Source organism: Lepisosteus oculatus, chromosome 2, assembly GCF_040954835.1.
Source record: "Lepisosteus oculatus isolate fLepOcu1 chromosome 2, fLepOcu1.hap2, whole genome shotgun sequence".
In the NCBI taxonomy this organism is placed as follows: Eukaryota; Metazoa; Chordata; class Actinopteri; order Semionotiformes; family Lepisosteidae; genus Lepisosteus; species Lepisosteus oculatus.
The window spans coordinates 70,406,305-70,417,918 of record NC_090697.1 but is presented as its reverse complement, the minus strand read 5'-3'; the positions used below and the strand labels follow the sequence as shown (position 1 = coordinate 70,417,918).

Genomic DNA, 11,614 nt, shown 5'->3' with positions numbered 1-11,614 from the left:
AAGCCATTCTGTTTTATTATTTTGTTTTAAGAAAGGGAAAGCTCAAATATGAAAGGACAACAGGCGTGTTACAAAGCTTTCTCAATAAAGAGGGTTAATTGTCAATATTCAATTTTTCCAAACGAGTCCAATTATAATTTCAGAATTATTTCACATCATAATACATTCCGATATTCTACAACGAGTTTAATTCGGAATTGCTTGTATGACTTTATTTTAAGTCGAAATTTATAATGGATGGACAGGCGCAACAAAGCGAATACTTTATTTGTAAAACTCCCTATAAAATCCAGTGTTTTGCAACATTCAAAACGAAAATACGATTCCCAAGGCCAGTTCTCGTTGAAGTAAAATCATTTCTTTCAGATGTACATATTAGGTATTATAAGAAGAAATTACTTTTGTAAAAGCAAAGCATAACGTTCATTTTCGAAGGGTCCTGAAAATTGATGCGTCTTCCCTGAGGTGCAGACCCACTTAACTCTAGGCACGGATCATGAGAGGCTCGTGTTGCACGCCGGGGGTGTTTGAAGGTAGGACCTAATTCCGCCGGAGTTGAGTGACGTGGTTCGGGGGAAGAAAGAGAAAGGGAGTTTCTTTCGGTGTTGTCTGGATCTCAGTCTCCTTTCGGAGGGTAGCTTTACAGTTCGGATTCGTCATTACGTTCAGTGCTATTTTTCTTTTTCCTCCATACCTTCAGTAGAGGAATCGACACATTTCTGCCTTGACGTGGCTGTTGGAGCTATAATACGAGTGGTCTCTAATCGTCTGAAGAGAAGCAACAGAGTAATTGGTAAGAGGAACTAAACTAATCCTTCCCCAAAACAGTAGTGTTAATAGGGAGAAACAGATGCCCGAGATTAAATCGGAGACAATAAGATGATTAAATAGTGGCAGTATTAAGTATTCCCTATGAATATATACTTATATCGCCGCTTGATCAAGACCAACTGAGTGTGTTCAGTAGTAAGTCGATGCCGTTAATAAGTATTGTTGAGAGTAAATCTAAAACACGAGACTCTGGTAACACGGAAATAACAGCCCCATTTCATATCCTTGAACTTTTGCCATTTAACGTAATGTAATGATAATTTAAATTGGACGTTATTGGTCAGGAAAATGTTGGGAGACGTAATCGTTTTATTTGTGAGAAAGTCCGTGGCTATTTTGTCTTTTGCATTTGCCGTTTAATACCACAAGGACAGCTGGTGCAAAGAGCAAATACCTGCAGCATCTCATACGCTTGTTTTAAGTCAGGAAAGGTGACGTTTCGTGAGCAGCCTGGAAGCGTAACAGTCCGACTGCGACATCACCGGTAAAACAATAATTGTAAAAAAAATTGATTACATCTTTCAGTGAAAAGCAGTGATGAATACCACTCTCAATACAACACAACACCGTAGTTCACGGTAAATAAGTGGTCAGTATCAGTGCATTCGGATTAAGAAGTTCGCTTTTCTGAAAGGACTTTCCCAATCAGCTCATGGCGTGCCTTGCAGCAAAGAAAAAAACTTCCCATGAAATTGACATTGATATTTCACTGGTGTGGCCGACAAGCAGCACCTCTTTAGTGTCATTGCAACTTTGTTTTACTATGATTGTTTACAATATATTTAAAAAGAATGTACATCTATGGGAGTATTGTGACTCTTTTATGTTTGGTCTTCTTGGCTGAAATAGACTGTTGCTCTCCAGATGAAGGAAACGTAGTCTTTCTGGTGGTGGTGGGGATTACTGGTCAGTGAGGGAAGACGTGCTGCTCTGTACTGGTTTGCTGTGTCTCGGTGTGTTTCAGAGCTTCTGGGACGCCCAGGTGATTCCAAGTGTGAGTCATAATGAAGCTTTACAGCCTGAGTGTCCTCTATAAAGGGGCAACCAAAGCCAACCTGCTCAAAGGTGCCTATGATTTATCCTCCTTCAGCTTCTTCCAGAGGTCCAGGTAAGTTCGTGCCTTTTCCCAGCGGCGTTTTGCTGTAGTGATTGAATGAAAAAATTGGCAGTCCAGTTACTGTGAATATGTCCTTCCAAACCATGTGACCTCTGTCTCACTCATGTTGTCAGTGTAAACTGACAGAGAGTCACAGGCCAAGATATAATGTGAGTTTCTCTTCTGGAGCCAGGTTCTTGTAATTCCTGGTTCAGGGAAATCGACGGTTTCACTTGAAGGGTCTAAAGCAATTGGACCCTTCCAATTAAAATAATTTTAAATGAGTTCAAGCCCAATAGTTTTGCAATTTTATCTTAAGCAATCAATTTTATTGGTGAATTTAAAAAGGCCACATGCAAAAATCCTATCTTGAGAATTAGTCTAGGAAGAATGTGATTCTGGGAGAACATATGAAATCAGTTTTTTTGTATGCTTATGTAATGGGTAGGACATTCCTACATATTGTTTGTAACTGCACAGTTTAGCATTGAACAGGAAATAAGGCAGAAAAAAAACATAATATCCATTCAGAATGTAATGCAAGATTAATCACATTCTTTATTTGTGTTGTAGCAGCAAAAGATTTGTGTACAGCAAATGTGGACCAGCGGGTATGGTTTGAAATTTCTGACACTGTAGGGCATTGAATAAAAAAAAACCCTTAAGGGGTTAAGGTTTTGCACTTAATCCAACTCATTGCTTGGTTTCTATGGAAACGAAGCTGAGTGAGAATCCCACAGCTTCAGCTTCAACAGCTGTTTCACACATCACACATTAGCAGACACGTGTTGTCACTCAACAAAAACAGTCATACACTCGAGCAGTCTGCGATTTCTATATGTAAAAAATATCTAAGAAAGGCATGAGTTCATTTTCATACTGAACAACCTAGAGATAATTATGTGTCTGTGTGTATGTTAATCCTGGCTTGGTTTGATGCGTAAAATACTCAACAGTCTGAAATCTTAATTTCATAGTTGTTCTGTTGTGATTTAGCATCTACGTTTCAGCTAGCAAACACTTTCTCAATTTCTTAAGCAATAACAAGTTACAAACTACTGACTGAAGAGAAAAATAATTTTTAGTTTTATTTTCATGAAACGGAGCTAAACTTGAATGTGACTGATTCTTGAAAGGGATTTGGTGGGTGAGAAGAACCAAGCTAATAGTGTTGTAGATTATGTGGGAACAACATAAGGGTACTGACAGTCAGCAGAAGCCTAAATTAGTCAGCACGAAGTAAACAAAATAAGTTTCCTTCTTTCCTTCTGATTTTGCTTCATATTTCGTTTTCTGATTTATTATTTGGTGTTTAGAATTTGATTTTGCAATAGTTTATTTTATGGCTATAGTTTAACAGCAATTCTCAAAGATGACCTTTGCAAAGCAAAGATTGTGGGATTAATGACTTGAACTACTGATAAAACAGTACACAACCACAGATTTGCAAATGTATCTTAAACAATCACATTTATTGGAAAGTTTAAAAAGGCCACATGCAGAAGTGCTATCTTGAGAATTACTCTAGGAAGAATGTGGTTTTGGGAGAACATATCAAATCATTTTTTTGTATACCTATGCAATGGGTAACACATTTCTAAGAATTGTTTGTAATTGTTATAACCAAGTTATTTCAAGTGTTATACTGAAACTGTCCTTGACTTACAAATGGCTTAAGGAAGTTTGTTTTATTTTAAATGGCTCATAACAGATTTCAGAGAGCAAAAGTGTGTAATAACCCTTGCTCATTACAGCATCTTATATCCAAATCTTTACTGTAACAGAGAGCTCTCTCTGATTTTTAGACATTTCAATAAATGTCATGCTGGCTTGATTTCATTCTGGCCTTTCGTAAGTACTTGTAGCCAATCCTGGATGTGTGCCAGCACATAAATTATCTTCACACTGCCTGTGCTTTTACCATTTTCTTTTTTTCTTTTTGTCTTTTCGCTGCTGCATTCAGACCAGTTAAAAATCTAATTAATGGTCTTCTACTGAGGTCTGCCAGGCGCCCAGCTACACACAGCTGACAGATGTCTTGTGTTTTTTTTCTCAGCTTACAGGAGTTCATGACATTCACCAGTGCCCTTATTGTGGAGCGCTCTTCTAAAGGCAGCAGAGCATCAGTCAAAGAGCAAGGTAAGAGCAATTTCGATTGTCCACTTGTATTCAACTAGGGATTGGCAGTTTCAGAACCAGCCTGTAAAGAACTAAAGTACTACTCACCTGAAGAAAGAAATGTGCATGCAAACTCATAGATGTATCCTATTATTTGTCACCACCAGTTTTTGGCTTTTTCACAATGCGCTCTGGATTGGGAGCAATGCGATGTGAGAGTGAGTTTTAATTAAGGGAGCTTAAATCACTTGTTCCTGAAAATCAGAACCTAGTTTTCTCCTAATTACATGTTAGTTTTGACCTTGTATTCATAAAATCTTAATGTCAGATTTAACTACCATTTTATAGGGTTAACGTGACCACTGGTTTTCTTTTTTTCCTTTGGATTCAACAAGACCATATTTTTGCCTAAAGGACTTGGATATTCATTCAGATTGTCCAGTTAAGCTTTGTGGCTAAGCTATGTATAACATGACATACAAGAGGCAAAATATAATTTGTAGGCAATTTTTGCATATGTGACTAACTTTATTTTTTATAATCTTAAAATATTAGTGTTGCTGCTGTTGGTACTGTAAAAGCTCAATTAACATGTAGGCACAGCTTGCAAGTAAAGAAGGTTACTGTTTTTTTTATTGAAACCCTTCGGTCTTGAAATTAAAGAACTTTTGTGAAGATCTGTTGTGAGAGTCGAGTAACAACTAACTACCAAGGGGTTAGGTGAGCCAGATGGCATCCTTCCATTTGTTCTTGTGTTCTTAAAACGGGGAATTAAATCCTTTAGTTCCTCAACGTTTATCTTACAGCATAAAAGTGGTGTTACACTCCATTTTAATGGTGTCGGGGTGTAAGCATGCACTGAGTGCCATGCTAAAATAATTTCTTTTTAATATTTGAGTGCTTCTCAATATTGAAACCACCTTAGATTAGAGTTGATATTATGGACATCCATTTTCTAATCCTCTTATCCAGTGCAGGATCGTGGGGGAAGCCAGATCCTAACCTGGCAAGCAACGAGCACGAGGCAAGATACACCCTGGATGGGACGCCAGTCCATTACAGGGCACACAGACTCACATCAGAGCCAATTTTATAGAGGCCAATTAACCTGCGAGTATGTCCTGGACTGTGGGAGGAAACCCATGCAAACATTGGGGGGGAAAAACATGCAAACACCATGCAGATATCACTCCAGGAACTGAACCCAGGACCCCAGCTCTGTGAATCAGCAATGCTAACCACTGCGCCATTGTGCTGCCCACTATGCATATCCAACATTTCCAAAACCTAGAACTTTTAAAATCTGAAATGATTATTTTTTCATTGCTGCAAAACACTGGCTGTACTGACGTCGTACCAGGTGAAGCTGTCTCAGTTATTCACAAAACCTTGCCGCATCCTGTTCTCTTTCAGATTGTGGAGGATTGTTAATGGTGTTCAGTCTGGAGGGCCATGACATAAACTTCATGGCTTCTCTGCTTTCTACCTGGTTGTGCACATCAATGAATGTGTAGTAAAGTTTTTTTTTTTTGCAGAAAAAAGCTTTGCACACAGCAGTGTAATATTTTCTAAAATAATTTTAAAGACATGATGTTGGTAATAAAAATGGGGGGAAGCAGGAAAGTAACAAGTCTGTGTCTCTGCTCTCTGCTTCGCCTGCAGATTACTTGTGTCACGTGTACGTGCGTAATGACTCTCTGAGCGCGGTGGTGATCGCTGACAACGAGTATCCCTCCAGAGTCTGCTTCACACTCCTTGATAAGGTGAGCCTTCACAGCTCCTCCCGCCCGCTGCAGTCGGATGAAGTTCCAAGCTCTGTCTGTATGGTGGCACAATTTGTGTGTGAGATTTGTGTTCATAAAACTAAAAACAAATCCAACTTTCATCATATAAACAAAACAGGTAAAACCTGTAGTATAAGTGATCAAGCATAATTATGAAGAAAAAACTTGCTATCACATACAGTATTCATTCTGTTTAAGCTTGAAGTATGCACACTCAGAGTGTGAGGTGTATATGAAATATTTCCATAGGGAGCTCTGTTCTAGCACCTAGAATCCCTAGCAATCCCTGTACCCTAGTTTATCAGCCACGTCTTCGGTAGCCTTTCAGACAGAGAGAATATTTGTAAAAGCCAGAGAGTCCTAAAAAAGGTGAGAAAGTTTCCTAATAGAGTGCATGTGCTGTCCAGTTACTTCCTGATGTTTATTATTTGAGATTTTGACCAGATGTTTTAAAGCAGCTGGAATCCTCCCCTCCACCACCAGGAATTCATACTGGAGTCAATGTTTGAGTTTTTCCTACATCATTTTACATGGCATATCATATTGTTTTAGGATAGCAGGGGTCAGACAGTGTTGCATCACACAGCACAGCCAGGACACACTGTTTTGCAACAGATTTTCCCTGTCACACCAGAGATTCAGGAAATACGGAACAATATCATGGAGTGGTGTTTTTTTGTGCTGCAATCTTTCTTGCAGGTGTTAGATGAGTTCTCCAGACAAGTGGATAGCATAGACTGGCCCTCTGGCTCTCCTGCTACAATCAACTACACTGCTCTGGACAGCTACCTTGCCAAATATCAAGTGAGAGAGCGTATGACTAAAGTTTCACAGCTAGACCCCTCTGCTGTTTTCGTGAATTTGTTTATTTACTTCTATTTCACTTCTATTTGCAGGTAATACCTGCTAAGTGATTTTTGTTGAAGTCAGTAGAAGTAATCGTTTTTCATTAGATTTTGGTTTTGGACCTGAACATCTGCAGTGAAGAAAAAAAGAAAAATACAGGAAAAGCACATTTTTGGAAGTGCTTTATGAGTATGAATAAGTATTCATCACATGTAGAAGCAGGATGTAATAGGTGCTTTTTTTGGAAAAATGTAGTGTTGTAAAATGATTTTCAGAAACCACTGATTATTTCAGCAGCTTGCTTCAGTGCAATGCAAGAGAAAGGGATCTGGTGAAGTTCCTTTGTTTTAGCCTTTTCTTCAGTTGACACCAGTGGAGAGAACTTTTGTATTTGGTCCTTTTTTAGAACCCTAGGGAGGCAGACGCTATGTCCAAAGTTCAGGCTGAGCTGGACGAAACCAAAATTATTCTGGTGAGTACTGTACAGCTGCACTTTCAGTTGTAGATTCTGTAATCTACGTGACTTGGTCTTCAGTATCTCTTTAGAACTGTTTCAGGCTTCTGCTCTACCCAGACTTGTAAAGCCAGTGGAAATGTAATAAGCTCTCCAGGTGTCCCACAGGAATTCAGTCTAATCCAGAACCACGTTATAAGATAAGATCATTTTATTGGCCATATACAATTGTTTTGCATTTTAGGTGGCTCAGTATTTTCATCAAAGTGTAGTGTCAGCTAGCATGTCCATGTCTTTTCGTTATTTCCTCCTCTAATTCTTTCTTGTAGTACTATTATTAAAAAGTACTGAAAAAATGATGAACCCCATTTTTGTTCACTACTGATGAAATTGTTTTTTTTAATTGTGGAGTCAGGTAGTGGAAAAGTAGCTGCTAATGCAGTCTTGTGGTAGAATGTCAATCCATCTGTTTTTTTATTTGTAACAGATTTAATATTTTCTCTTAGAAATGCTGATAGCTGGCATGACTACTTTTTAGAAACCAGAAAACTAGGGATTATAAGCAAAAGAATCTCAGCAGGAATCGTGGACAGTAGTAATTTTTCCTCCTAAAAAACTTTATACCAAATACTGACTCCCCGCCTTTAACGCTAAGGTTTATTTGAAACTTAAAACTTTAAATAAAAGCCAGCAACAAAAGCCAACAGCAGCAAAGGAAAACTTATATTTATGCAGGTATTATAATGTACACAATTAAAAAAATAATAAGTATGAGCTCCTTTATTCTAAGAGAAATGTGGCTGTGGTAATCTTTGAAGATAAAGAAAGTACAGCAAATTACTGTACTTTAATACTTCTGGAGAAGCTAGCAGAAGGTGTTCAATTTCAGAAGCGCAGGGGATAAATGTTTGTGTTGAGGATTTGCTCTGAATGGCTCTTGCATATTTACAGCACAACACAATGGAGTCCTTGTTGGAGAGAGGAGAGAAGCTGGATGACTTAGTGCAGAAGTCGGAACACTTGGGAAACCAATCCAAAGCCTTTTACAAGACTGTAAGTGTCTGAATCGCAGCACAGAGCTTTGCATATGCCAACTGTGTCTCTGAGAGTTTTTCCTTTCCAGTTTAAAAAGCCTTTCTGCCCTTTGAAAAGTAGGGCATTTAAACAGTCTGGATAATTTCAGCTTCGTTGCAATGGCACAACAATGGATTTAATTTACAAGTGTCGTAGATTGCAGCCTTGTTCATGTTACTAGCTGACTGTGACTGGGATTTCCAAAGGAATCTGAGGGTAGGTGGGAAATTCGTCAGCCAGGGCTCTCTAAGACACAGGGACTCCTGCTGGCTCCCTGTTGCTTCCAGGCTGGTGGTGCTGTCTGGAAGGGACATGCCTTTTCTCCAGCTGGTGCTAAACCTACAGTATGTGACAGCATCGCCCATGATGTGTCAATAGCCAAATAACTTGAAAGTGGGCTAGTCAGGGGAGTCACTTGTCTATTAACTTCCTTGTTCTCCCCCGTGTGCGATCACAGGGTTCAGAGCCATCAACCGAGATATAATAGACACATAACTGGTAATTCCAAATTTTTAACAAGAAATAAAATAAATAATAAAATATTTAATCTTATGTAACCAAATGAAACATAAATGGTAGTTATTGTGCTTAAATTTTTCCCATATCAGTTCTTTGGTCAGGACCTCAAAGCTTTAGCCTTTCACTTTCCAAAATCTTCCCAATGTGAATATAGTGTTTTTGTTCACATTTATTATCATTATTTCTGGAAAATGGCCACTAATCATTTTTCTTTAAATTGGACCAAGATGTAACCTTTGCCAGCCAAATATTGTTTTATATACCTGGTTAATTACCTGTAATCCATGTGGAATTCCTTGATTATTAGAAATATTTAAAAAAAGACTGCTTGTAAAACAATTTCAGCAATAATTCAAGAATCCTTGTTTTGTTCATTGTAATTTTACATATTTTCACAACTTTTCAATATCTGTATGTGTATATAATTACAAATCATGTTAATTTTTAAAAATACAAGTCTGCCTCTGGTATAACACAAGAAGATCAGCTAAGATCCTAGAAAAGGCACCTTTTTAATGTAAATAGCTTCAGAAAAAACTATAGTGTAAGATCTCTTTATTTATTTTAGGAGCTTCTTTTTGGGAGTTTTAGGAGTGTTTGTTTATTTTACTTGAACATGGTGCCAGTGGTTATCGCAGTACCAGGATGTGGGCTGCCTAGTCGGTATTCAGACCGTTTTTATGACGGCTGCAATCAAAGTTCTCCAACTAGCACCCCCCATAGTAGATGGTAATGACAGCTTTATCAGGAGGCCTGCATCATTATAAATATGCAAAACATCGGACCATCGGTCATCTGCAGTTCTCTTGCCAACTTGCAGGGCTTTTTTGAAATGGAACAGGCTTGGTGGCTATAAAACGGTTGGGGGAGGCAGACGCTCTCAGTCCTGTTCTCCCTGTCTCTTTCCCAGGCCCGGAAACAGAACTCCTGCTGTGAGCTGATGTGATGGCGTGGGACAGGGCTGCAGGACCTGCCTCTCCTGGATGTCTCTGGCCTTCATGCCCTGCCCTCCGGCACAGCAGACACAGAAGCTCTGACCTGTCCTCTGGGTGGGCCAGAGGGCTTTGGGTGGGGGTGGAGGAGGAACAGAGCTCTGGGGGGGGGTGAACTCTCAGTTTGTTTCCCATTTCATAAAGCTTTACCCCCCGCCCCCAAGAAAAACAGACTTGACATACTGAGGCAGAGGCCCTAGAGGCATTAATGAAAGTCGGACTTTTTTTTTTGTTTGTTTGATTTAACTCAGTCTGGCAAAAGTGGTTTTAAATGGATCGGATAGAGAAAAGGTGGCTCATTTGTAGGACTGTGCCACATTCCATTTTTTTAAAAACAATTGTGTGCGCCTTCTCTGAAAGTCTGGTATTTACAGTCTACATCTGAGTCTGCAAGGCTGGAATTGAGTTGATTGAAAGCACTGTTCTTGGCAGAGCTAAGACAACACTTGTGTCCCATTCATTAAAAAAAATGAATGTTTTGTGCCCAAACATTCATACAAAGCTGCATGTGCTTGTTGTTTCATACACTAACACGGAGGTGGCCGACCCTGGTCCTGGAGAGCCAAAATCCAAGTCACCAATTTCAAAATGCTTGAAGAATTGATAAACGTGACTTGTTCAGTTAAAGATCATTTGAAATATATATAGTAACACGGTAGCTCACAAGTGCCACATTTGGTCATTTCTGACTGAGCTGAATTAACTTAATAAATTGATCCAAACTCACAAGTCTTTATGAATTAATGAGATCTGCAGGGCTCAGCTCTCTAGGGCCAGGGGTGGTCTGGGACCTTTGTGTTTTAGCTATACATCCGCTTCCAGTTAAAGCTCTTGATCTGTAGGTTTTTGTATTACATATGCTTAAACATCCAGTCAGAATGGGTACAAGTCAGAGATTGTCTTTATATTTGAAGGGTAAGATTGGAATTAAAATAATCTCATGATTTCTGAACAAATTTAAAAAAATTGCTAAATTCATAACTAATTTTTGCTCCAAAAAGCCTGTGCTTTAACCTGACTGGGTTCTTCTTATACAGGCAATTAATTGACAATGTAAGAGCTAGGGGTGGAAATTTATACTTAAGTAATTTAAAAATATCTAGGACTTCAGAGAGCACAGACCAGCTTGGATATTTTTCCCCAAGCAGAAAAAAAATTCAGTAGCATTATGTTGTTGAGGCACAGCTCAAAATGTAATTCTGAAGTATGGCTGAGGATTGTCTTTGTGGTGTCCAATACTGAGCCTTCTTTTAGTAGTACATGATGGAGAAAGGACAATGCTTTTAAAACCACAAAGCCTCTTACTTTTCAAGAGAGCACTTTCAGCCTTTTCTTTTGTTTTGTGTGTTACCAATAATGACCACTAGGTGACTCTGTTTCCTAGTCTTCAAACCATGTTATCAAAGTTGAAGGTGTTCCATCCAGGCCTTGATTTACATAATTGCTCTGTCACCTTTTTGTGAACAGTGGAGCATCAAGGAAACACATCAGCTTCTCCTGTCCAAATCTCTCCTCCATTATTACCTATGTCATGGTTATTTGGAGTGGGAGGTTGAGGTGTCAGGGGCTAGACATGTTTCTAATAAAACTTTGTCGAAAAAGATTCTAGTGTAATGCTTAAACATATTGCTTCCGTGTAACATGCTAAACAAGGTTTAATTTTTAGGAAAGGAAGTGTCCTTTTAAATAGCTGAATGGCTTCAGAGCATTCAGAGCAGTAGAAAAAGCTAGCAGGTTTTGGTTCTTTTTCCTCAATCTTTTGTATAAACTAGTAGAGCTGTATTTTGGAAACATTCCTAGATGCCTTTAACAATTTAACTATTGAGAATAAATGGTAGAAACTGATTATTTAATAGAGCTCTCTTATTAAACAAAAGGACAAAACAGTTAGATTTACAAA

General features: G+C 38.7%; 1 protein-coding gene across 1 annotated transcript; it reads left to right on the top strand.

The window, feature by feature from the left end:
• Positions 1–551: 551 nt before the first annotated feature.
• ykt6 (YKT6 v-SNARE homolog (S. cerevisiae)) lies at positions 552–11,317 on the top strand. The gene is made up of 8 exons (XM_006625326.3): positions 552–793; positions 1,796–1,939; positions 3,984–4,066; positions 5,708–5,808; positions 6,529–6,633; positions 7,082–7,147; positions 8,081–8,182; positions 9,633–11,317. Exons 2-8 carry the CDS (start codon positions 1,836–1,838, stop codon positions 9,666–9,668), a joined length of 597 nt encoding a protein of 198 aa, XP_006625389.1. The 5' UTR covers positions 552–793; positions 1,796–1,835; the 3' UTR covers positions 9,669–11,317.
• Positions 11,318–11,614: the final 297 nt, after the last annotated feature.

Excerpts from the sequence above, each read along its gene's own strand:
- ykt6 (XM_006625326.3), top strand. The coding sequence starts at position 1,836 with ATGAAGCTTTACAGCCTGAGTGTCCTCTATAAAGGGGCAACCAAAGCC. Across the intron at positions 4,067-5,707 it reads AGCATCAGTCAAAGAGCAAG|ATTACTTGTGTCACGTGTAC; the intron begins GTAAGAGCAATT and ends CTTCGCCTGCAG. Across the intron at positions 7,148-8,080 it reads ACGAAACCAAAATTATTCTG|CACAACACAATGGAGTCCTT; the intron begins GTGAGTACTGTA and ends GCATATTTACAG.